The 23,273-nt window shown below is 44.3% G+C and overlaps 1 protein-coding gene across 1 annotated transcript in view; it reads left to right on the top strand.

Annotated features, from left to right (window-relative positions):
* The window catches only part of LOC146829567 (cysteine-rich hydrophobic domain-containing protein 2-like), a 221,695-nt gene extending 200,592 nt beyond the window's left edge, over window positions 1–21,103 (top strand). Inside the window, exon 6 of the mRNA XM_085608271.1 lies at window positions 15,598–21,103. Coding sequence (XP_085464397.1) covers window positions 15,598–15,648 — 51 coding nt within the window. The 3' untranslated portion in view covers window positions 15,649–21,103. The remainder of the gene's footprint in view (window positions 1–15,597) is intronic.
* The last annotated feature ends 2,170 nt before the right edge of the window (window positions 21,104–23,273 follow it).

Here is a 23,273-nt window from a genome sequence, read left to right as displayed (position 1 = left end):
AAAAGAAGTTCGTCCTCCAAGGTAGCCGGCTAAGGAGACAGCCGTCTCACAATTGGGTAAGCCAATATTGTATTCATTACAAGAGTAAGAGATCGGGGGGACCTAGTTATACTCCGGCTGACACAAGTCTATAATCTCTTGCAGGACTCGGCTGTCCCATCACGATAACAGATTCACTTCAAAGGGTGAGCCAAATGGACGCTTACAGTTGTTTCTATGTTTGTCCTGTAAACGTTTTTAACAGAAAGAATGATGATATAAGTGGGTTCTATTTGTTTTTCACAGCCCCAGGGCGAGCTGGATGAGTCACGGATAGTTAAGGTTCCTCATTTACGCACTTTTCTAAGGTGGGTGAGCTCAGTCGTTGATGGTTCTCTAGAGGTCCTGAGTTGTTCTAATTATTTAAAGAGGGTTTGTTGTTTTTTTGTTACAGAAATTGGTTGGTCCTGAAGAGAACCTCAAAAGATAGAGGTTCGAAACGCGTCGACCAGATTGGTCCTTTTTGCACCCATTTGAGAGGCTCCTACTAAAAATGTTCTTTTGGATTTTCATTGTATAAAAACAGAAAAAGTATTATGACATATATAGAGTATGTTAGTGAATTTTTCCAAAAGGAGAGGTGTCATTAGGACCGCTTTGTTCAGTGTATGTCGAGTGTGTGTATGAATGAATCGGCCATGAATGTTTGATGAATGAATGTAGTTTGAAACCTCTACACAGGGGATCAAGACTATCGTGTAGTGTTGTTTAATACATTTGTATATATACCATGATGTTTTTTGTAAAATGTGAATGTGCAATGAACAATTGTTGAACGCACAAAAAGAGATAAAATGAGAAATATACAATAAATGTTCTTCTAAGCAAAAGGAAATTCATAAAGCCCTCCTTTCATGTTTTATTTCTCATGATAGGAGTTTTAAAAAGGGATTGGTTGTAGTGATTCTCAGCCTGGACAGTATGTTCTGTTTTTTCTGTTAATTGGGCTCAGTCCAGCTGAGCTTTTTGAGCCAGGACCCAGTTTTGGTTTGTAGTGAGTCAGACCCCAGAGCAACAGCTGGTAAACGCTCCCTGCTTCTCTACGAGAATGCACCGGCTTACATTGCCTCGAGCCTGACCTCAAGATGGCGGCGTCGTGAAGACAAAACAGCCCGAGACTCCTGTTTGCTGCTCTGCACTCAGCTGCGGCCACGCGCTGGCTGGGGGCCCCTGTCCTAGCAACATCCATCCAAGGCAGAAGCTGCTGATTCTGCCCTCACCACTCTTCTACGCCGTATGGTGGACCGCCTCCCCGATCATGGCGCTTTGCTGAAGGGGTTGCTCCGGTGCCTGCACATCACCATTGGGGCCTACACAGAGTAAGGTTGGTGGCTGCCCTCGCCTGTATGACTGCCGTGTTCTCCTCAGTCAACCCCCGGGTTAATGCTTGACCTGCTTTGGCCTCTCCAGTGACATTCCACTTTACCCACGCTCCCTCTGCCACCCCTCAGGGTCCCCCACCTCCAAACCATCGCTTCGGGCCTCACGACCATCGCCACATGCGCTACTCCTTGGCTGCCCCGGCCCCACTCCCTCCTATGCAACTTCCAAGACCGCAGTGATCACAAATAAGGAGGGCCCCGGGGGCCGGCCCGCATGCCGCCCAAGCAGGGAACGCTCAGACCAGTTACTAAGGGCTCTGATTTCTTATCCGCCTCGGACAGGCGCCCGGTCCTGCGCGCGGGCTACGACGTCACCGCTGTGGCTATAACAAAGGCGGACCTCCTTACCATGTTTAAAGACTTCAAATCGGAGTTGCGTAACGTGCTCGGACAGGACATTAAATCATCCATGGAACAGTTGAGGACCGACCTTACTGAAAGGCTAGCTTCCCTCCAACAAGATGTGGACTCAGTGGGCACCCGGGTGGTGGACCTAGAGGCGCACTCTCAAGATCAAGATAAACTCACGTCAGAACTCCGAGACGAGGTGCGGTCCCTCCGTGACCAAGTATTCCAGTCACAACTCAAGACAAAGGATCTTGAGAAGAGGGCCCGGAGGGAGAACATACGGATTAGGGACCTGGAGGAGGGGGCGGAGGGGCCCGACTTGGGGGCCTTCCTGGAAGGGCTCTTCACGGAAATCTTGAGTCCTCAATCCCTCAAGATAAAACTCAAACGAGTTCACAGAGTGGGGGCATTGCAGCATGGCGAAAAGAGGAGACCTCGAGACGTCTTAGCCAGATTCCACTCCTTTAAAGTTAAGGAGGCAGTCCTTGCAGCGGCTAGGGCGAAGGGTTCCATTTCGTTTCAGAACTACTCCTGTACGATCTACCAAGATCTGGCGCCCGCTACTCTGGCGCAGAGACAGCAGTTCAGACCAATTACCTCTAAACTGCGAGACGATCAGATCCGATATCGATGGACCTTCCCATTTGGTCTCAGTTTTGAATTCCATAATAGGCAGCGCCACATTTCCAATCTGCAGGAAGGCTTGAATCTTTTGGGCCTCTCCACTGAAGGCGACGACTCTACTCAGGTTAAAAACGGCGATCTTTGCAAAGAGGCTCCATACGCCAGGGCGTGGTCGGGGGGTACACGTAGGGGCCACCGGTGAATCCCTGCTGAGTGCCTCGTGGACCGGCTTCTTTTCTCTGGAGGGAGAGCCTTGCATCTCCAATCGCCATATCTCCTGAAGGCTGCTTTGGTTACTCCCTCGATACGATGGGGAGGATGGCGCTGCTTCACTCCAGCTGGTTGCCTTGCCTCTCGTGAACTTGTGTCAACAGTGCTACTCAGACTAACCGGCACCCAACCCCATGATTGGAACTGGGCGGTGTGGACTTCCCCCTTTGTGATGTCAATACTGTGCTGTGCTTAGTCTCATTTGTATCTTTCTCCTACTTGTTCTTCCTCCAGGTCAGTGTTCACAGTATCGATGCGGATACAGGGGACCAGGTCATACATAATGCAGGTAGAGGTTCGCCTCAGCGACAACTCGGTGGTGCCTCAGTCACGTTGCTGCTGATTCCCTTTGCATTGCTCCTGAATGCATTGCTCCTGAATGGGCTCGGTCCTGTCGCCTCCTCGTACTCCTGTGGGGTTTTATTGCCCCTGAAGGAACACTGTTGATGCATTTTGTGTTGTGTATGTAGGGAGGGGATGGGTGGGACATGGTGACGGCTTTTTCATATTTGGTAAAGATTGGCTTGAAGATTGCACTGTAATTCTTTATCACACCAGAGGGGGGTGGACTTCTTCTCAGGGACGATACGGGCCCTAACAGGCCTGGCGGAGCTTTCACTGTGATGTTGCTTCACCTACTAACACTATGGCACTTACCATAGGTACATGGAACGTTAAGGGTCTTAACTCAACTCAGAAGCATCAGAAAGTATGGAAGTACATCACTGATCACCGATGTGGTGGCCCTTCAGGAAACACACCTCGCAAGATCCGAGGACACACGGCTTCGCCACAAACACTACCCAATGATTTACAGATCCTCAGCATTAACGAAACAGAGGGGTCGCACTCCTATTCCGTTCCTCCACCAAAATTCCATCCTATAGATGTACAACACGATAAGGATGGTCGCTGGATCATGGTAAAGGGCCGTATGATGGGGAAACTCAGCACTTTGGTAGCGGTGTACGCCCCCAACACTGGCCAGACAGCCTTCCTACACACCTTTCTAGGGAATATCTTCGATTTTGTAGAAGGGCCGTTAGTACTCATGGGCAACTTCAACTTAACGTGGCAGAAGGACCTAGACAGCACCCACCCACAACGCTCAGACATGGGTTCCTTCGCCGCCGACTTCCGACAACGATTTCACGACATGGGACTCCTCGATTCATGGCGTACCCTCTACCCTACCATTCGAGACTACACATTTTATTCACACGTGCACCGCACATACTCACGCCTTGATTATATCTTTATTAGCCAATCCCTTTTAGGTGACTTGCTAGAAGCCAAAATATTCCCTCTTTCAATCTCTGACCACAGCCTACTTTCGCTCTCTATGTCTTGGTGGGCCAATGCTTCTGCCTCTCCCAGGTGGAACTTCCCGATTGCTCTCACGCGGGATAAGGACTCCTGCACTAAACTAAGGGAGGCTATCGCCGAATTCTTTAACATTAATAAACCAGACGACACATCGGAGTTTACCACCTGGGACGCCTTTAAGTCGGTCTTTCGGGGAAAATGTATTTCCCTTAACTCCGCATTAAATTCACACCGCACCAAAGAAAGGGAACAGTAAGAGTCGGAACTGGCCTCCACGGAACGGGCTCACAAATTAAACCCCACGAGGCAAACCCTCCGTAGTTTGACAGCGCTTCGGGGTAATCTCCGAGCTATTTACGATAACAGGGCAGAATTTACGCTATTGAAATTACGTCATCTATCTTATTCCCAAGGTAACAAGGTGGGCAAACATCTTGCTAGGCAACTCAAGGACAAACGGATACGGGAATACATTGACGGTATTCGGGGACCACAGGGAGAACTCACCCATAGTGACGAGGCAAAAGCGGACATCTTCGGGTCCTTTTACAAAACCCTCTACACCGGCGACCACTTGGATCCAGACGCCCAGCGAGACTACCTCCTTACCCTTCAACTCCCACAGGTCTCCTCAGAATGGAATGAGCTACTTAACGCCCCTATCTCCACCGAAGACGTTACTGCTGCTATTAAGGCTCTCAAACCACATAAAGCACCCGGGTCCAGATGGGTATACCGCTCTATTCTATAAAACCTTTGCCCCCGACATCGCCCCACATCTTACCCGGGTCTTTAATAAGATGGCAGAGGAAGGCTTCACCTCTGACTCTCTATCGGAAGCTGTGATTACTGTTATTCCTAAGCCAGGGAAAGATCCTGAGGCTTGCGCTTCCTACAGGCCTATCACTCTGCTCAACCTCGATGCAAAACTATACTCCACCATCTTGGCTTCACGGTTGATCGATCTTATGCCTGATCTTATACACCCGGATCAGTCTGGATTTATTAAGGGGCTCCAAACGCATGACAACACCCGTCGCATTGTACACCTAATTGAGAAGGCCACCAGACGTTGGATTCCTGCAGTCCTTGTCGGGTTGGACGCGGAAAAAGCCTTTGACCGGGTGGACTGGGAGTTCATGTTCCATACCCTTACGGCTTTCGGCTTTCGGCTTTGCACCCAAATTTCTCACTATGATTCGGGCTAATTATCTTCAACCCCAATCTAAGGTGATGGTTAACGGTGCGCAATCATCTTCCTTCTCTCATTCCAGAGGTACAAGACAGGGGTGCCCCCTTACTCTTCGCCCTTAGTATCGAACCCCTTGCAGCGGCAATTAGAGCGAACCCTATAATACAGGGGACCCCCTTCACAGGGAAGCAACACAAAATTTCCCTTTTTGCTGATGACGTCCTGTTATCTCTCACAGACCCAGCCGTGTCCCTCCCGCCCATGCAGTCGGAATTAGCCCGATTTGAATCAATAGCAGGCTTCAAAGTTAATCTCGGTAAGTCATTCATCCTCAACCTCACTCTCCCGCCAGCGGAATAACATAGACTCCAACCTCCCACACCCTTCCAAAGGTGCCACCGCCTCTATACAGATCACACCAAAAGTGGACAGACTCTATGCTGCTAATTTCCCTCCTTTTCTCGCACGTCTCCAAGCAGAGCTCAATAAATGGAAGCCCCTCTTCCTCACCTGGTTGGGTCGAATTCATGCCATAAAGATGACTCTTCTCCCCAAGCTTCTGTATCTGTTCCAAGCTCTACCCATTGAATTGGAGAGAGACTTCTTTTGGCGCGTTAAAACTATGATCTTGAATTTCATATGGCAAGGGAGGCTGACGCGCTTCTCTTTTACGATACTTCGTCGCTCCAGAAGTGAGGGTGGAGTCGGACTTCCAGATATACACCTATATTATAAGGCCGCCCAATTACGAGTCCTGATTGTATGGTCACAACACGAATCAGACAAACACTGGTTGCACATGGATCGCAGTGTGACGGGTCGGACCATATGGGATCTGATCTGGCGTCTCAAACGTGATAGGCCTAAGAACACCTATATCAGCACCCCTACATGCACACCACTTCAGGTATGGGACTCTGTATCGGGTGACGAGAGGTGGACCTCCTTTCTCTCCCCTTTTACACCATTGTATTTTAACCCAGCATTTCCCCCAGGCTTACAGGCAGGCCCATTCGACGCTTGGCGAGAGGGGGGATGCTTGGCCCTAACACACCTTTTCCATAACTTTGGCCCCCTTACCTTTGATAATTGCAAAAGGGACTACAACCTACAAAACACAGATAGATACCGTTATAACCAATTAAAGCACTGGGCCCTTACTCCACAAGTCCGGGAGGCGGCTACTCGTCCCCTGACGAAATTTGAATCCTTTCTCACTAAAGCGAAATCCATGAAGGGTGCGATTTCCTTCATATATCCGTTTCTCCTCACCACTACACACTCTCCACGTCCACGGTATATGTCAATGTGGGAGGGTGTCCTACAACGAGATATCACAGAAGAGGAATGGCACCATTTATGGTCTGACATCACGAAGTTCAACCACTCGGTTGACCTCAGGGAGGCACACCTTAAGACCATGATGAACTGGTACCTTCACCCCTCCAAGCTCGGACAGATCTTTCCCGATTCCTCTGACAGATGCTGGAGGGGGGTGCGGTCTGCTGGGGGACTTCCAGCACATCTGGTGGGACTGCCCGCACATACAGCCTTTCTGGGAAGAAATCCTTGCCCATATCAAGGATATACTGGGATATCCCATTCCAACCTACATGGCGGAGGTCCTTCTGGGACTTCGAGACCCATGCTTGGAACACCAGACCCGGGCTGATAAAAAGATTATGTGGCTCTGTATAGGGGCAGCGAAGATTACACTAGCTGCTGCCTGGAAGAGGAGAGAAGCTCCGGCAATTTCCCTTTGGCATTCTAGATTATGGAAGCTCCTTAGCTTGGAACGGATGTCGGACGTTTTCAGGGATAATTTTAAGAACTTTGAATTCAAATGGGGTCCCCTGGTCACCTTTCTCTCCCGTGGCCTGCCATCCGCTGTTTGTCCCTCCTCTATCAGGGCGCTCCACCTTTCAGATATGAAGTGCAAATTGTCAAACCACCTGCAGCATACGTTTTTCTTTTCTATGTGCCGTCACCATGTTCGGGGGTGGGGGGGGTGTACGGGGCTGTTAATTGTCTTGTGTTCACCGCTCCATAGTTAGGAGCTGTTTTAATACTACTGTAGTACTTTTTGTATAATACCCTCGGACTACATGGAATTTAAAGTGAGCTACAAAGGGCGATGGAAATTATTTTGGCTTTAGTTGCCGCACTGTATAAGACGCGGAGACCTGCCCTGAGCCCAGTTCTATTAGCATCTGTACCCCTTAATTGTGCATTTCACTTTGTTTGGGTTGTGGACTAGCCCTGGCGCCGTGTATGACTCTTCACAGTTTAAATTCTGTAAACATTCTTTAACAATGTGCATGGGAATCTATGCTGGTAATATTATACGATGTACTATGTCAAAACTTCAATAAAAATATGTTTGACGAAAACACAACACATTTTGGGATATTCAAGGTGGACCTCCAATGCAAGATTGCTTGTCAATGGTCATGAAACGCTCTGAACCCAGGGTCAGTAGCCAGAGACCAAGCGGAAACCATGGTCCCCCTAGTCATTACAGCTGATCCAGCAGGGAATCCTCCCATTCCAAGGCTCCGCCCACGAGGCATCTGGGGCCCCACAGAGCACCGACGAGGCATGGGAGAGCCCCTTCACTGCCTGAGAACAGCCAGGGGCCGTCCATATCTGAGGACTCCGGAGAGCACCTTTGCCACCTGCCTCCCCCTCTGGATTTGGGTCTACGGTGGTTCCAAGACTGCGCAGAGGCTGTAAGAGATGCCACTGGGACAGCAGTTCTGAGACTGTGCAGAGGCTATAAGAGATGTCGCTAGGCCCTCTGGAAGCCAGGGTCTGGCGGCGAAGGGTAGGTCATCCATCCAGGAAACACTGAACTTACTATTGTGTGTAGATAGATGTTCATAAGGTCCTAATGAATTGCCGCTTGATCCTCCAGACTGTAAGGGAAGAAACATGCCGACCATTTTAAAGTAGAACGCAGCTATTCTGAACCAATAATTCAGTTAGTCGCCACTACTTACCTATATTTTAACCAGGTGGGGATCCAACCAGAATGAATTCGCTCACCCTGTTTTATCCTTCACTTTCACTACACTACATCTACACCTTCTAGGCCCTTCACCTCCACTGCACCATACGTCAAAGGACAAAAGATATCCACCAAAGAGCCCCGCATTGGGTGCCCGTCTGGTATTGCAGCGCCGACCCGACGAGGAGCAGACCCAATGATGACGCATGACACCTAACTGGCTGGGTGTGTGGGCCCTAGTCCCGAAGGGAGGAATCCTCCTCCCGCCTATCACTGTAGGACTGCCTCTAGCCCTTTGTGACACCCCCCTACAACTCTCTCCAACTCTACTGACCCGTCAAGGAACTGCATAAGTTTTTTTGTTTTTCTCTCTATTAATAGGGGGAGTGTCATAGCGGCTGAAGAACAGCTTCTCCACAGCCCATTCCTAGGCCTCCTCTGGGGTTTAAAAAAAGTAAGGGCATGAGTCATTAATCAGCTTCGCAAGGAAAAGTAACATACATTGTAGGGATATTGCTTTCAATTTGAGCTTTACAACATCAAAGGATCTGCACTGTTTCTGAATGGATTTTGTGTAATCCGGAAAAATCATGATATGGGTCTATTGAAAGTGGAGTTTTTCATGAGTACGTGCCTGTCGCAGAAGTTCTGAATTTTGTCGATTACAGGGCGTGGAGAGGCCACAGCGCAAGGGCCCAGTGCGCCAACTCCACTACGAACCATGGTGACAGAGCACCTTCCAAATTCTTAATGAAGGTCTCTGAACGTAGGGTCTCTACCCCCTCTAGGAACACCACAAAACGCAGATTACTGCGCCTAGAGCAGTTTTCTGCATCCTCCACTCTGGCCGCCAGGGTGCTGGTAGTAGAGATCACCGCTGTTACCTTCGCCTTAAGGTCCAGACTACCTTGCACCTCGGTGACCCTCCTAGCCACATCACAGTGGTCCCGTCGAAGGAGGCCAACTCCATCCCCCACTTAACTGATTTTTATTTCAAGTGCCTTACGAGATGTTTGAATGGCTTGCAGGATCTGAGCAACTTCTGTGGCGGCAGGAGATTTGGGCGCCAGTTGGCCAACCGCCGGCTGGCTGGTGCAGTCTGAAGAGCAGGTGGTAAACGTATCCATCTTTGACTGAGCACCCGTCTATGAGGACCTGTCCTTCCCATTTTTCCTTAAATCAAAGTAGGGCCAGGCCTGTGTTTAGCTGTAAGGGCCAAAGGGGGAGCAGTCAAACACAAGCGCCGAATCCTGGAGCGAACAAAACTACACGCAGCGCCCACCACCCCACGGCTGTCGTGACCCCCAGAATCTAGGAGGGGGCTTCCCGTGCTAGCGTCCAACCTACTTTCCTCGAGGACTCTGTAGAAGCAGCATGAGCAGCCTGTGGGCCACCCTCCAAGACAGGCGGGCGGAGAAAATCGGCCCTGCACAGGATCATTCCAAATGGTGCTCTGGACACATCGCCCAGGGAAATGACAGACTTAAGTGTGGCTCACCCCACACTGGCAAGACCTCACCTCTGAATTGCCAAGGAACCAGAGCAAGGGCTTCCCCTAGCCCACCCAGCATTCTTTGACTCCACGGGGCCCAATCAGGCAGTCCTATGCATCTTTGAGCCCCCACGGCAGCCCCAGGCGAGGCTTGTCGGCACTAGAGAGTCACCCTCAGTTGAGGACCTCATTTGGAGGACAAGGCAGCAAGCCGGCATAGGGCCTGCGAGCAGGTTTCCCTGCTCCACCTCTGGAGTGGCAAGCAGTGCCCCGCACTCCAGGGCTTTTCCGCCCAGCTCTGGATGCAAGGGACCACTGAAGAAAACAGTGTTCACGGTGCCTTGGGCACGGTTTCATCTGAGGCTTCTTTGGTCGCACATGTTGTCTCGTTGGTATTCTTTGGTTCGCAATTTGTCCCTCTTGATTCCGGTGCTTTGTCAGTCCTCCCTGCCCTGCACCGATGGACGGTGTCAGGCAATCTCGCCAGGGGTCTGCCTCTGCAACCCTCTACTCTGGTTGTCCTCGCAGCGAATGCCAGTGCATTGGGGTGGGGGGCTATGTTGGGGTCAGCATCCCTTCAGGGTCGTTGGTCCCTTCTGGAAGGGAGGAGGTCTTCGAATTGGTGAGAGTTGTCTGCCATGTTCCAGGCTGTCATGGGGTTCCGCGATCAGTAGTTGGCTCACAATGTGGTGGTTCATTTGGACAACATGGTGACGGTGGCCTACCTGAATCATAAGGGGGGTCTACGGTCCAAGTCCCTGAATGAGGTGGTGATCCAGTTGTTTTGTTGGGCAAAAGGACACATGTCTCTGTCGGCTGTTCATATCCGTGAGGGTGGACAATGGGGTGGTGGATGTGCTCAGTCGTTATTTACCCGCCTCCCAGGAGTTGTCTCTGACTCCAGTGGCCTTTCGTCTGGTGTGCAAGAGGTTTGGTCTTCCTTTTCTCGACCTCTTTGCTTCCCAGCACAATGCTCAGCTTCCCCGCTTCTGCTCCTGGGCCTATCAGGAGGGGGCTTGAAGGGTGGATGCCTTGGCCGCCTCGCCTGCTGTATGCCTGTCCACCTCTTGCGCTAATCGCCAGATTTCAGTCTCGTCTGATGCTGGAGGATCCGGAGGTGGTGGTGGTGCCCTTCTGGCCCCAGAGATCTTTGTTTCCCACTCTTCGGTTATTGGCTGGTCAGGGTCCTTGGTTATTCCCGTCCCTCCCGTCTCCCATGTGGTCTTCACCAATGTTGTCCCTCCAGCGGCTTCGTCTGTCAGTCTGGAAGTTGAGAGGCAGGGGTGGAAGAGTCAAGGTCTCACCGAGAAATTAACTGTGGCCATTCAACCGTCCAGGAAGCCTTCTACTCTCAAATCCTGTGGTCGCCATTGGGGTAATTTCCATCATTGGTGTCAGGCTCTGGTGTTGTCTCCTCTGGTTTGTTCCCTGCCTGATGTCCTTCAGTTTCTCTGGGAGGGGTTTGAGAAAGGTTTATCTGTCTCCACTGTACGTGCTCAGTGGGCTGCTATCAGGGCTTCCCATTCCCCTTGGGGAAATTTGTCTGATGTGGACGACTTGGTTTCTTGGTTACTGCGCCGTTTTTCCTTGTCCTGTCCTGTGGTGAGGCCTTCTTTTTCTCTTTGGGGCCTCCCTTTGGTGTCACGTGCTTTGGTGGCTACTATCTTTTGAGCCTTTATCGGACGTTTATATGAAATTTGTGGCTCAAGGTTCTCTTTTTGGTGGCCATTACTTCGGCCAGGCGCCTTGGGAAACTGGGGGCATTGATGGCGTGTGAGCCTTTTTTGTCCTTTTCTGCAGATGGTGTGGTCTTGCGGTTGGATATTTTCTTTGTTCCCATAGTTCCATCTCGATTCCATCGCTCCCAGGAGCTGGTGCAGACTGCTTTGTGCTCGGGCAGGTGGTGGATGGTGATCTCCCTTGGGCTTTGCTGGATGTTTGCCGGACGTTGCTGATCTATTTGGACCGCAGTTGTCCTTCTCGGAAGTCGGACTCCCTTTTTATGTCTTCTGAGTTTCCTCTTGTGGGTGCTGGGCTTCTTTTTCGAGTGGTTGCTGGTTGAAGCAGGTTATCATGTTGGCGTGCTCCCTTTCTGGCTCCCCTCCTCGGCTGGGGTTCAGGGGCGTTCTACTCTTGGGATGGCGGCCTCTTGGGCTGAGGTCCATGGGGTGTCCCTGTCTGAGATCTGTAGCGCGGCTACCTGGGCTTCATCTAATATTTTTGTGAGGTATTATCGCATTCAGAATGTTCTGGGGGATGATGCTAATGTTGGTTTGGGGGCTGTGTGCTCCTGCCTCCTTTTTTATTTACTGTTTTCAATAAATCACTGGGTTTGCTGTTGGGATGATGGCCAGTTGCTGCTTGGGTATTCTCACTTGTTATATTGTCCTCATCGCCTTCATTGCATCCCTCCCTCCCGAACTTACCAGCCTTTATCTGGGGCTTGGTGGTTCAGGAGAAATGCTGGGTAGGGTACGGTTATGCACTCCCAGAGGGAGGGGTAGTGGTAGTACCAGCATTTCTTGTTTTTTTTTTTCTGTTGGTGAGATAGGATTATCTCACATGTTATAATGAAGGGGACGAGGACAATGGGACCAGGAGTAATGAAGGTTACCGCTAAGTAATAGGACATTCCTAATACTGAATCTGAATGGTATGCTCAAATGTTTTGCGACCGAAATGCAGTTTCAAAACATTCATACTTTACTACCAACTCAAAGTTGGTGGTAACCCATTCGCAAATGGGAAGGGGCCCCTAAGGGGCTCCTTCCCCTTTGAGAATGACTGATCTGTTTTTTAAGAGCAGGTTGTTGGTCCGCAGAACACTGCCTACTCTTAATCTTTTTTTTAAATGATTGCTTCACAATCACAGACATGGTGGTCTGTAACCATCTGTGTGATTTTTGATATTCCCAATGGGTCGCAAACTGAAACCTACCTTATTAATATTTATGACCCACTGGGAATAGCAAAAAGTGTCAAACATACTTTATTACATCAGTGTTTGTTATTACCAAATTGCAGTTCGCAAAAATTCGCTACTTGGTAATCGCAAATACTAATGTTAGCACATCTGGCCCTAAATCTTTACCCACAGCACAGTTTGTCTGTCATTGTGGTTCTGCAGTATGCCAAGAAATGAAAGTTAACAAACTACATGTATAATATTGATAAGCAGTGAGCCAAGCTGTCAATTTCCAATCACTGCCCTTGAGGGTGCACTGCAGAAGGGCTGCAATGGGCCTGATGATGCAATGGAGCACAAAGTGTATTTTTGCCTGCAGATTTAAACATTTTATTTGCAGAGGAAACAGAAGGCATTGAAAACATTGTGTCAAAACTGGAAGCACCAGAATGCAAGGTGGAACATTCTTAGACCCGATGTAACAAACCAGGGGGGCTGATGGATCGGGTTTCAAAAAAGGTATCCTCTCTGTGGGATGATGGTGTGGTGCTGTAGTGTACAGGATGTAATCTGCCATTCAAACAAAGGTGGAGGATTTGGATGGCTCACAAAGGAATAACGAAAGATTCTTGGGAATAACCAAAATGGGCCACTCAAGCAATAAACAAGACCTTGTGAAGTGGCTCTTAAAAGAACTGCTAGGGAACAATAATTTCCTGAGTCATAGGACTTCTGTTTATCTATAGACACTCTGAACTGTAGTTCCAATAACAAAACTGCTCTGGAAAGTAAAGACTTTGCTTCAGGCCCATCAGCTATACCCAGCAAGCTCAGTGTAGAGTTCACAGGCCACAGAAGATGCTTTTTGTGGGCAGACATTATTTCACAAAATGAAGGCCAGGTAACAGAGAAAGGACAAAGGAGGAAATGAACACCAAGCATGGTGCCTCTGGCTCGGACATTAGAGAATGTGGGTGATGGGCCTCTGAGGTCTGTGGGAACTAGGGCTTGTAAACCCCAAAAAGGATGGAACATGGTTTGTTGTACAGTATGTGTTACAATTGCATGTCAATTAGAAACTCGAAGATATGATTATTTTTTTTTTTTTTGCTTTCGGTTTTTGTACCTTAAGCAATTACTCCTGAAATCTTACGTATGACAAGTCACAGGGGAGTTTAATTAACTGTGGCAGTATCCTAGAAAATCCCAGTTGGAAGAAGTTGCACAAGCTCAATTGAAATGTGCAATTTGGATTGAAGACAGTGGGTTGTCACAAGCCATACAACATGATTAGGCAAAGAGCGACACTAGTAACTGAGCAAGCCAGGCAAATTAATTTTTTCTCGTGTAGTATGCATGGCCTGAATAATTGCAACAACTCACAGAAAGTCCCTAGATCTGTAATGGCATGAGGGTAGTGTTGTGGTGATCCTGGAAAGTTGTCTCTTGAGTTATGGAAATGTATTGGTGAGAAAATGGGAATGTAACAGATAGTTCTGTTCCTACATCACTGATTCAAGAGCAGTAGTTATAAATATTAGACTATAGATAGGTAGCAGTGAATAATTGGGATGTTTTTAACTGAGGAAATCTAAGTGACATCAAGCAGACAACAAGAGAAAAGCTCGAGTTGTCTACAACATCACTCAGAACCCCGAAACAAAAACAGCCCTGTGATTCGCATGCTACCCATCTATAATGTTCTACATGGTTATTTCACATATGCACTATTTTCAACATTTACATAGGGTGAAGAGGAGTAACGGGAGAGCCATATATAACAGTTAAACATTTTTTTAAAAAACCTAGCTTTCTGCCACCTACCCACACCTCCCATCTTGCAAATTAAAAAAATATATGTATCTGGGCTTCTGTCTCCTGCTCTGCTACCCTTTAAAAAGACCCTCCAACCCACTCCACCCTCTATATCTATGTACATATTCTCGCCACCCCTCCTTTGCCCAAACTAGAAAGACATTTCTTGGACGCCTGCTACATACTCCCACCACCTCTGCAAAACCGTCCACTGTCCAAACTGAAAAATAAGTATCTGGCCTCCGCTATCACTCCCACTAACCTCTATAGCATCCCACACTCTCCCAGCAGAAAGTCACACTCTCACATTGTCATTACAATGTGAGAGTGTGCCAGCACAGCTCTGACAAGGGGCTCTGTGAGAGCTGCTTGGTTGCATGTGTTAATTCCTCCTCTTAGTGCAGGCCTTCAGAGACCTGTGCTGACAGGAAAGGCGATGTTTGGTGCAGGCACATTACCAACTGTATTCTCTCCCGAGTATACCAGCACCCTGGAGAGGCAGAAGAAGATGGGTGGGACCGTCCTCCACTATTCCACTGCCACACTCTGGTTTCAGGAGACCTGGGCGAGGTGGCAGAACAAAGGCGAAGGAAGTGATTCCCCTAGTGAGGTTACAACATGGGTTAGCCATTTGGTTAACCAGTGTTATGATGTCACTGCAGGAGATAACCAGTTTTCACGTTGTTTGTTAAAGATTAAAGGCTTCTGTGGAAACGTTATACAAAACAACAGTAATCAGCGAGGCTCTTACTGAGTAAGGTAGTTAGTAGTTCAAAGAAGCAGGTATGTTATGGGGCATGCTTACATATTTTATAGTTATCAAAGTTGTCTTCTCCAAGCAGGTTGAGGGTGTTTTTCACTAAAGAAAATGCAAGTTTTTAAAGATAAGTCCATTTAGAAGACCTTGAAATGCTCCCGAGACTATCTCTGAAAAGTTGCAGTAGTAGTTAACCAATGTGGGAAAAGTATGTATCATAGGACAGTATGTATGTAAATCCCAACTGTACATACCAGAAAGTCTGGCCCAATGATTCCCATTCCAAGCTAGTAGTAATCTGAGAGAATCAATGGTACAAAAGTACACACTGGTAACGTATTCCTATTATGAAGTAATTAATTAATAATTTGTGGCAAAAAATCAACTGAAAATGCAGCTGCACCTGTGGCTAATGAGTGTCCTTATGTTTCCTTTCACAGGTAATTTTAATAGAATTCTTACCAAAATATCCTATCTTCCGGCCAGACTGAAGAAAAGCATTCAATGTCTCTTACTGTAATCTGTCATTCCTACCCTTAGTGCCTTGTAGATGATTTTGGAAGAAGATGGATCTACTTTGCTGTGTTTCAAAACATGTTCTTTATATAAAATGTTAGATTATCCTCCTTGCTACATTATTTTCTTTTGTGTAAAAAGAGAACAATTTGCACATTTATTTTGTATGTTAAGTGAGGCTTCTGTGTTGCACTCTGACTTCTAACATAAATATAAATAGTTGCCACTAAGGATCTCTTATCAGTGCTGCTTGACACTCGTTCTGAGCTTGCTGCCTTATTAATTTCCATACCAACCATATATTCTGGAATGTATGATCCCTTTAACTTCAGTCTCGCACTCCTAAGAAGGCACCAGAATAGAAATATCTGAGGAAAGTGTTCTGATCACCCAACAGACCTGATATGCTTGCGTGGGACTTGACATCGGCAGCACTGATTGGTCCTGCACTTTTCAAAAACCATTATGTGTATTACGAAGGTTGCTTATTTTATGTACAAATGATTTGTAAATACTGCTTCTCTGCATTCTCTGTGATATGCCAATGTTTACAGAATGTGATATTTAGCTCTGTTTTGCCAACACATCTGCTTAGTTTGCTGTAATTGAAGTATCCAAGGATGCTTCACCAGGCCATTGTTTGTAAAGCCATAGGGAGTTTGTACTGCACATAGGGCCAGATGCAGGGCAAAGTTGCACTTTGTAGTTAACATAGATAATTCAACCCATTTCTGTTTTGTTTTTAAGGTATGTACAGTACTGTATGCTCGCCACCAGCAGTGTGTCTTTCCTCCTTTGTAACTGGAACATACTGCTCAAATGACACTTCTGTTAAAAGTCACAAAAGGCCTGTTAGAAGAAAACAAAGGACTGGCCCTAAGGAGCTAAATTACAAAGCATTTGTATTGGGTCCACTTTTGTAGCAAGTAAAGGTATATATCTGTCATAGGAGTACTTCAGAGTCACCCAAGAAGACATTAGTGTTTCTGACAAAGCTCCTATAATTATAGTACATACAACACAATGTACATATAAAGTCAAAGTATTTACAGTATAAACTGTAATGGCCGAGAAGGCCTGGCATATGTAATGTTAGAGTATTGTAGCACGGGTAGGATAAAGAGAAACAACTTTTTCTATATGTATGTTATAGCTTTCCTCTCAAATGTAGACTTTGGAGAATTAAGAGCTAGTTGCCCAGGAAGGACTTGCATATTTAACCCATTTACTTAATTTGCAGCGTGTGAAAAGAAAAATGGTTTTTGTTTTTTTTTGTAGTCGTGAAACTCTTGTATCTTGTTTGCTTTCCTAGTAAACTGATTTTAGGGTCTGGCTGAGACAAAGGGAAACTTCTTTAATTGACTTATACTGCCTCAGGTGAACGGCAACTGTTAAATGTTTGTCTTTGTATTGTGTGAAGTTGGGTAGGTTAGCCCTTAACAGAATGTCACGATAACTTGCTGAACATACTGTCCAGTTCCAACTCATCGTGTTCATAAGATTGAAAACTTTTAAAGTTATTCTGAAGATTTGAAATGGAGACTAGTTGGTGTAGACATCAAAATATTTTGTCTAATCGGGATGGCCATTGCCAAGGAGACTTAGAAGTCTAAGGAGTTAACTGGAATTTGTCGTGCTTCCTGTTTGATTCGGAGGTAGTGCGTGTTGTTTTCCAAATGTTTTGACTGATCAAATATTGAATATTAATGCTGATGTCCTTCAACATATAGTTGTGGTTGTTCATGGGGGTTGTAGAAGTAACTACTCCACAGCCATTAATTTTCCACCTGATGAGTGACATTGGTGAAGAGTTTAGGGGGACTGGGTTGTAGCCTTGTTACAGCCAATTAAAAAGCAGTTAATACACTATTATTACATACGGAAACCTGAATATTAATTTTGGTATGACTAGCCATACAACATACTTTGACAGGAAGGGGCAAACATTTCCTTAAAAAAAGAAATAAAATTGAACTCACGTCACTCACTATTTAGGCGTTTCAAACATTATTTTTATATCTATTATCCAAATAAGCATAGCAGTTATAAACTATTATTATAGCTAAAACTGTACTTGTATCAGACCTTATGCCAAGTACTTTTCTTACTTTGTTGGTTGATGACAGGTTTCCCGTCTATTCTTATTACGGGTGACTGGTTCCAGCTTTAGTTCTTGGAAGAGTGTTTGAAATGAAGTATTGAAGATCTGGTCTTTTTTTTTGTACTGGCCTCTCTACTTCCTTTTTGTGTGTCGTCTTTTAGTGCCATTCAGCATATAGATTTGGGAATCCAGTGCGACTGCCCTGATGTTTATGAAGTACTATTGTGAAAACATTGTTAGGACTTGAATTGGATGAAAGACACAGTGTAAGTGGTTTTATAGAGTAATTATGCCCGAAACCAAAGGAAATTTGAAAACAGCGGAGTTTAGAACCTTCTAGGTCAAGACAAAGAAATTAACTACTCGCCCTTTTCTGCGCAAAAGGTAAATGACAGAGTAACCTGCCTTTGCAGTATTGAAGCATTGGAATTGCACAAATAATTATAATTTAGAAGAAGATGGAAATGTCATTTGATGCATTACCATAGATTGACCTGTTCTTGACCATAGTAAGCAGCTAGCAGTGGATGAGTCGCAACAACTGTCGCTGTCTTTATAGGGTTGTGTAATTGTTTTGTCAAACTTGTCTATATTTTCTTGACCATGCGACTTCTTAGCGTACAGATGGTCTTTCAACCAGAGCATTTCACATTTCTACCTCATTTTCCCCCGTATCGTCTCCTTTCATCTTCTCAAAGTTAATATCTTTCTCACATTGTACAGTTTTGTTGTTGTTTACGGTTTGAATAAGGCACCTGATGGTAGTTAAGTTAACAAAGTATGCCAAATTGGTTTGGATGTGCAAATAATGTTGTGCCTCCTAATACAGTAGGAATGGTTCCCCCTTTAGCAATTTAAAATGATTCAGTGTCCTACTGTTGTACTATTTGTCCTGTTGACAATCTTGGTTCGTCTACTTAAGATTCCTTATCAGTTTAACACATTGAAAGTGGACTACAAAGAAAATATCAATTTGACGAACTCCTAAATTGTCCAACATTTTGTCTGCTCTCCCTCAAGGCTTCAATTACTGTTGTAATTTTTCATTCTTTCTGATACAACATAAACCGTTGTGGACAAGCCTGTAGTAAAAATTACCACTTTGTCCATCAGTGAAGAGACTTACCATACCAGGCTTTCACCAAGTTATTGTTTAGTAGTCAAGGATACAAAGCACACAGAACCATAGCCCTTCCGCTGCGTGGAAAACTGTCTTGGAAACATAACTGAGATCGAAACAATCTCTTGATACTCAATTATTTTACGGTGGGGATTTTGTTGTTGAAATTTTGTGTTGCTATTAGTCTTTTTTAATGACAGTGTCTTGGAGGAGTCCCATCACCAAGAAGCATGAAAGTGAACATAAAAAACCACCATGAGTAACTGCCCTGAACTGCTCAGGAGCAACAAAAATATTGTAATTGGAACAATCATGGTCCTCAGAATACATAATTAGCACCTGAATATACTTTACAACAATGTATTGTTTTTGTTGTGCCTTGTCTGGTTTGTTCCATTAATGAGTTACACATCATAAGTGTCTGTACAACTGATTATCATATGTCCTTCATTTCCAATATTTTGTAGGTTATTCCCCTCGACTTGTAAGAAAGCAATCTAATGACTCTCATTGGAATTTGAGAGGGATATATATTTGTCATGGAAAATTGTTCTGTGTAACATTTGTTACATGATTACCAAAGTCACAATATTCTGCAATTTGATATCTTCTCATATGTTCCTCCCTTGTATGTAAATAAGTAAAGGTTAACTGGCAAATTGTCCATAGGCATTGAATAGAACATAAATGTTTTGTAACTGGAAAAAGGAAGTGCCTTGCTTGTTTCTAATAATCGTAGATTAAGTACTGAAAATGTAAAGAGAGGAAACCTGAATGTTTAGTTTTTCCTAATATCTACCCAGAAAAATTCGGGTGTGAAACATATCTTAAAACGTGTTGACCAGTCCCTTTTTGTTATTTTTGTAATTAATAATATTGTTGCTTCAATTATGTTTTTTACTGTGTTTTTGTATTTGCTGAATGTTGTAGTTACAAAGTATTATTAGGACAGAAATACATATCGCAGATTTTCTGTTATTTTTTGAAAAACTGTTAATTGAGCATTAGGGAAGCAAGCAAAAACAGCAGCTTTCTAGCATATTAGGCTGTCTCATTAGATTCTTGTTACACGCTTGTACTTCTTCCTCTTGACTGTTCGCCAGGTCTCAGATAAAATCATCATTTATTATTTTAATTTTCTTAACGTTCAAGTGAAAATCCTTTATTATTAACAGAGAGACACCCTGTCATTTATCAGATTGTTTTCAACTAATTGAGGTTTGCTAAATGAAATCTGTGGTTTCTGCTGGAAATATTAGTTCCACAGTCAAATTAGCCATACAAAATCCCACACTCTCCTCGGGATAACATTTTCGTATGTATGTGTATTAGGGTCAATGGAAGCGTGTCAAAGAGGGCAAAGCTTATGCCAACTTGATAACACTAACATTTTAAGCAATAAGAAAGCTAAAACTGTGCAGATATTCAATGTATACTTTTTGACCATGATAATGTGCTTGTGGACGTTTGCTCTTATTTTGCAAAAATAATTTTGTTTTCATATTGAATTTTGTTTCTATATAATATTTACTTGTTACTCAAATGTTGGAAAAACTTTACGACTTTTTCTTTGTTTTGTTTTTTAAACAATAGTCCTTACCATGTTTGGAATGTGTTTACAATTAAAGAAAGCCACTTTTCATTATTTTTTAAGAGGACCTCACGCATTGAACTATCAAAATAATGTTCTGTATGTGCTTTGTCTCAAGAGTTTGCCGCATCCACTAATGGTGGTAAAGTTGGAGACTTAAATACAGTTAGACTTGTTTAATATGAATTGAATTGCAAGCTGTTTCATTTTTATTCTTCGTGACAATAAAAGGGCAGTGGGAAGTGCACAGTCTTTAAGTTGTACCCAGGCAGAATGATCACATTTGCTTTTACGTTTGGGGCAAATACATGTGTTGCTGTCAAAAGTCCCAATGTTGTATTGTGCAATGCATTGGAACAAAAGTCTATAATAGATAACCAAGAGTAACAATACTACATACATCAAATCAGTGATCATTTTGTATTTTTTGTTTATATGCGCTGTTCTAGATGTAAAAGTGACAAACGTTGAGTGTTGGAATTACACTATGCAGTCCAAATTATTAAAGGCATGAATGTGAGGGCAAGATATGTAGGTAGCCAATATGAGTCTTCACATTTCCTGTTTGATTTGTCATTTAGTTCTATCCAAGTACACAAATAAAAATATTTTTTTAAATATATCAGATTTTACACTTTATGGTAGTTGGAGGACCATTTGACCTCAGTGGACAGTGGATCTCCAGTCCTGGAATATGTTTCACTAGCATTGTGTTAAAATATTTTGGGTTATAACCATTGTAGTTCAATGGACATTATCTTTTTGCTGATTACACTATTTAAACTGTGTGTTACTACTTAGTAAAACCATCTCTCACAAGTTATTTTGTATATTTGTGGATGCAATAGAAAACTATGCATTCCCTGCTAGCGCACTCAATTTTCACATTTACACACCAATAATCTTTAACCCTAATTTTACTGCTCCCTTTTAATTCCACCTCTTGCATCATTAAATAGCTAGGTTCTCCATCACAGGATACTTTGTTGAATTCACAAACACTGGATATATCTGCACTTTGTAATTTGAACTATAGCTATCTTCAATACCCAGACAAAACTAAAAAATACCCCTAGGGTTTTTTTATTACATAGTTGCAATCAATCAATCCGGCGTTTATAAAGCGTGGGTACTCACCTGTGAGGGTCTTAAATCGCTGGGGGAGGGAGGCTGCTGATCCATCTGGACGCTGGGATTCAGTCGAAGAGCCAGGTCTTGAGATCCTTCCTCAACTGGGACAGCAAAGTTTCTATTTTGATATGAGTGATTCAAACACTACAAGTGACTTTGAGCATATATAATTTATAATTGAGAAGGGGATGGTAAAGTTGGAAAATTTGGTTGAAAATGTATTGCATTATTGTTTGCAAAACATGTTTCAAACACAAAGAATACTTTTCATGATAGTGTCAATAATATGCATAATTGATCTTGTCACAAAAGAGCTTGTTGAGACAACAGCTCAGTACATCCTTTAGAATATATATTAACATACCTGGCACATTAAAAAACACTTTTGGACCAATTGAGTACCTCCTCATGAAGACAAAGGTAAAAGGTGCTGTGAGAATGTCATACAGGTAAGTCCAATCGATTGTTAGAATGATGATGTTTCTTAATAAGTTGGAAGAACCATCCCCAAGACTAGTGTGTTAGCACTCAAACAAAAATTGTGCTGATAAAGAATCCCCCAAAAATAATCAAACTAATCCGCCTAATTGAGCAATCTCTGAGGTATCAATACACAGTATACGTTTGTTTGAAAAAGTATTTGCAAAACTATCACTTAATATATTTTGCAACAGATAACCTAACTTTACCATCCCCTTCCTCTATTATTAATCTTGTATGCTCAAAGTCACTTGGGGTGTTTGACTCGATCATATCAAAATAGAAAAGTTTTTGTCTTTGTATTAATTCCAACCCCTCTTGATCATTTTAGTTACCCCTTGTTGTGATAATAGCTTAATTACCCAGGTAATTTCCTTTATTTTACTGCTTCAGAGCAGTGATTTGAAAATGGAAATTCTGCACCCTACAAATGACAAATTGCTTAAACAAATATGACCTTTTCTCTTTTTAAAGTAAGGAAAATTGAATTTAAAATGGCCAGACTGGCATAACTAGACTCCGGGCTAAAAAAAACGAAAAATAGCACTGATCTACTTATGCCCTGTTCCACAGCCCAGTGAACTGAATCCAGTTTCCATACTCCATTCTGAGGTTCATTAAACTGTGGGCTCAGCCTATATCTTTTGCATTGGATTCTTCATCAAGCAGTGTATTATCAAAATAGCAGATTAATCAATTTTTGCGATTTTAGCTGAGTTTTCCATATTTTCAGTTGGAAGCTGTTTTACTTCTAAATGTTAAATATTTGTGATATAACGACAATGCAGTTTGAAAATTACAGAAAAAAGACTCCCACAGCCTCTGCATACTTTGCCTATATGACAGCCACAATGTTAAGGAGTGTCCCTACCATTAGAAAATGTAGAGGACACTTAAGGTCCTTGAAGGAATAAAACTGAGAGAGGGAGTGTTCATGATCACTTTCAGAAAGTATTGTTGGGGCTCCAGAGAAGGTGATTAGCATTCGGGAGAATCTGCTCCACCTCAGGGCTCTCCTTGTATGATATTGTATAAAATCTAGAAGCACTCTGACTCAAGACAAATAAAGGTGTCTCCTTTAGAGGAGTGACTGTTCTCAATAAAACAGAAATGTTCCAAGATAACTGGAACCACATTTCTTACAGCAAGACAGCTATGGTTCATCCTGGATTTTATG

The sequence above is a fragment of the Triturus cristatus genome, chromosome 5_2 (assembly GCF_964204655.1).
Source record: "Triturus cristatus chromosome 5_2, aTriCri1.1, whole genome shotgun sequence".
NCBI lineage: Eukaryota > Metazoa > Chordata > Amphibia > Caudata > Salamandridae > Triturus > Triturus cristatus.
Note: the sequence above shows the minus strand (reverse complement) of the source record. Positions and strands in the feature narration are given on the sequence as shown.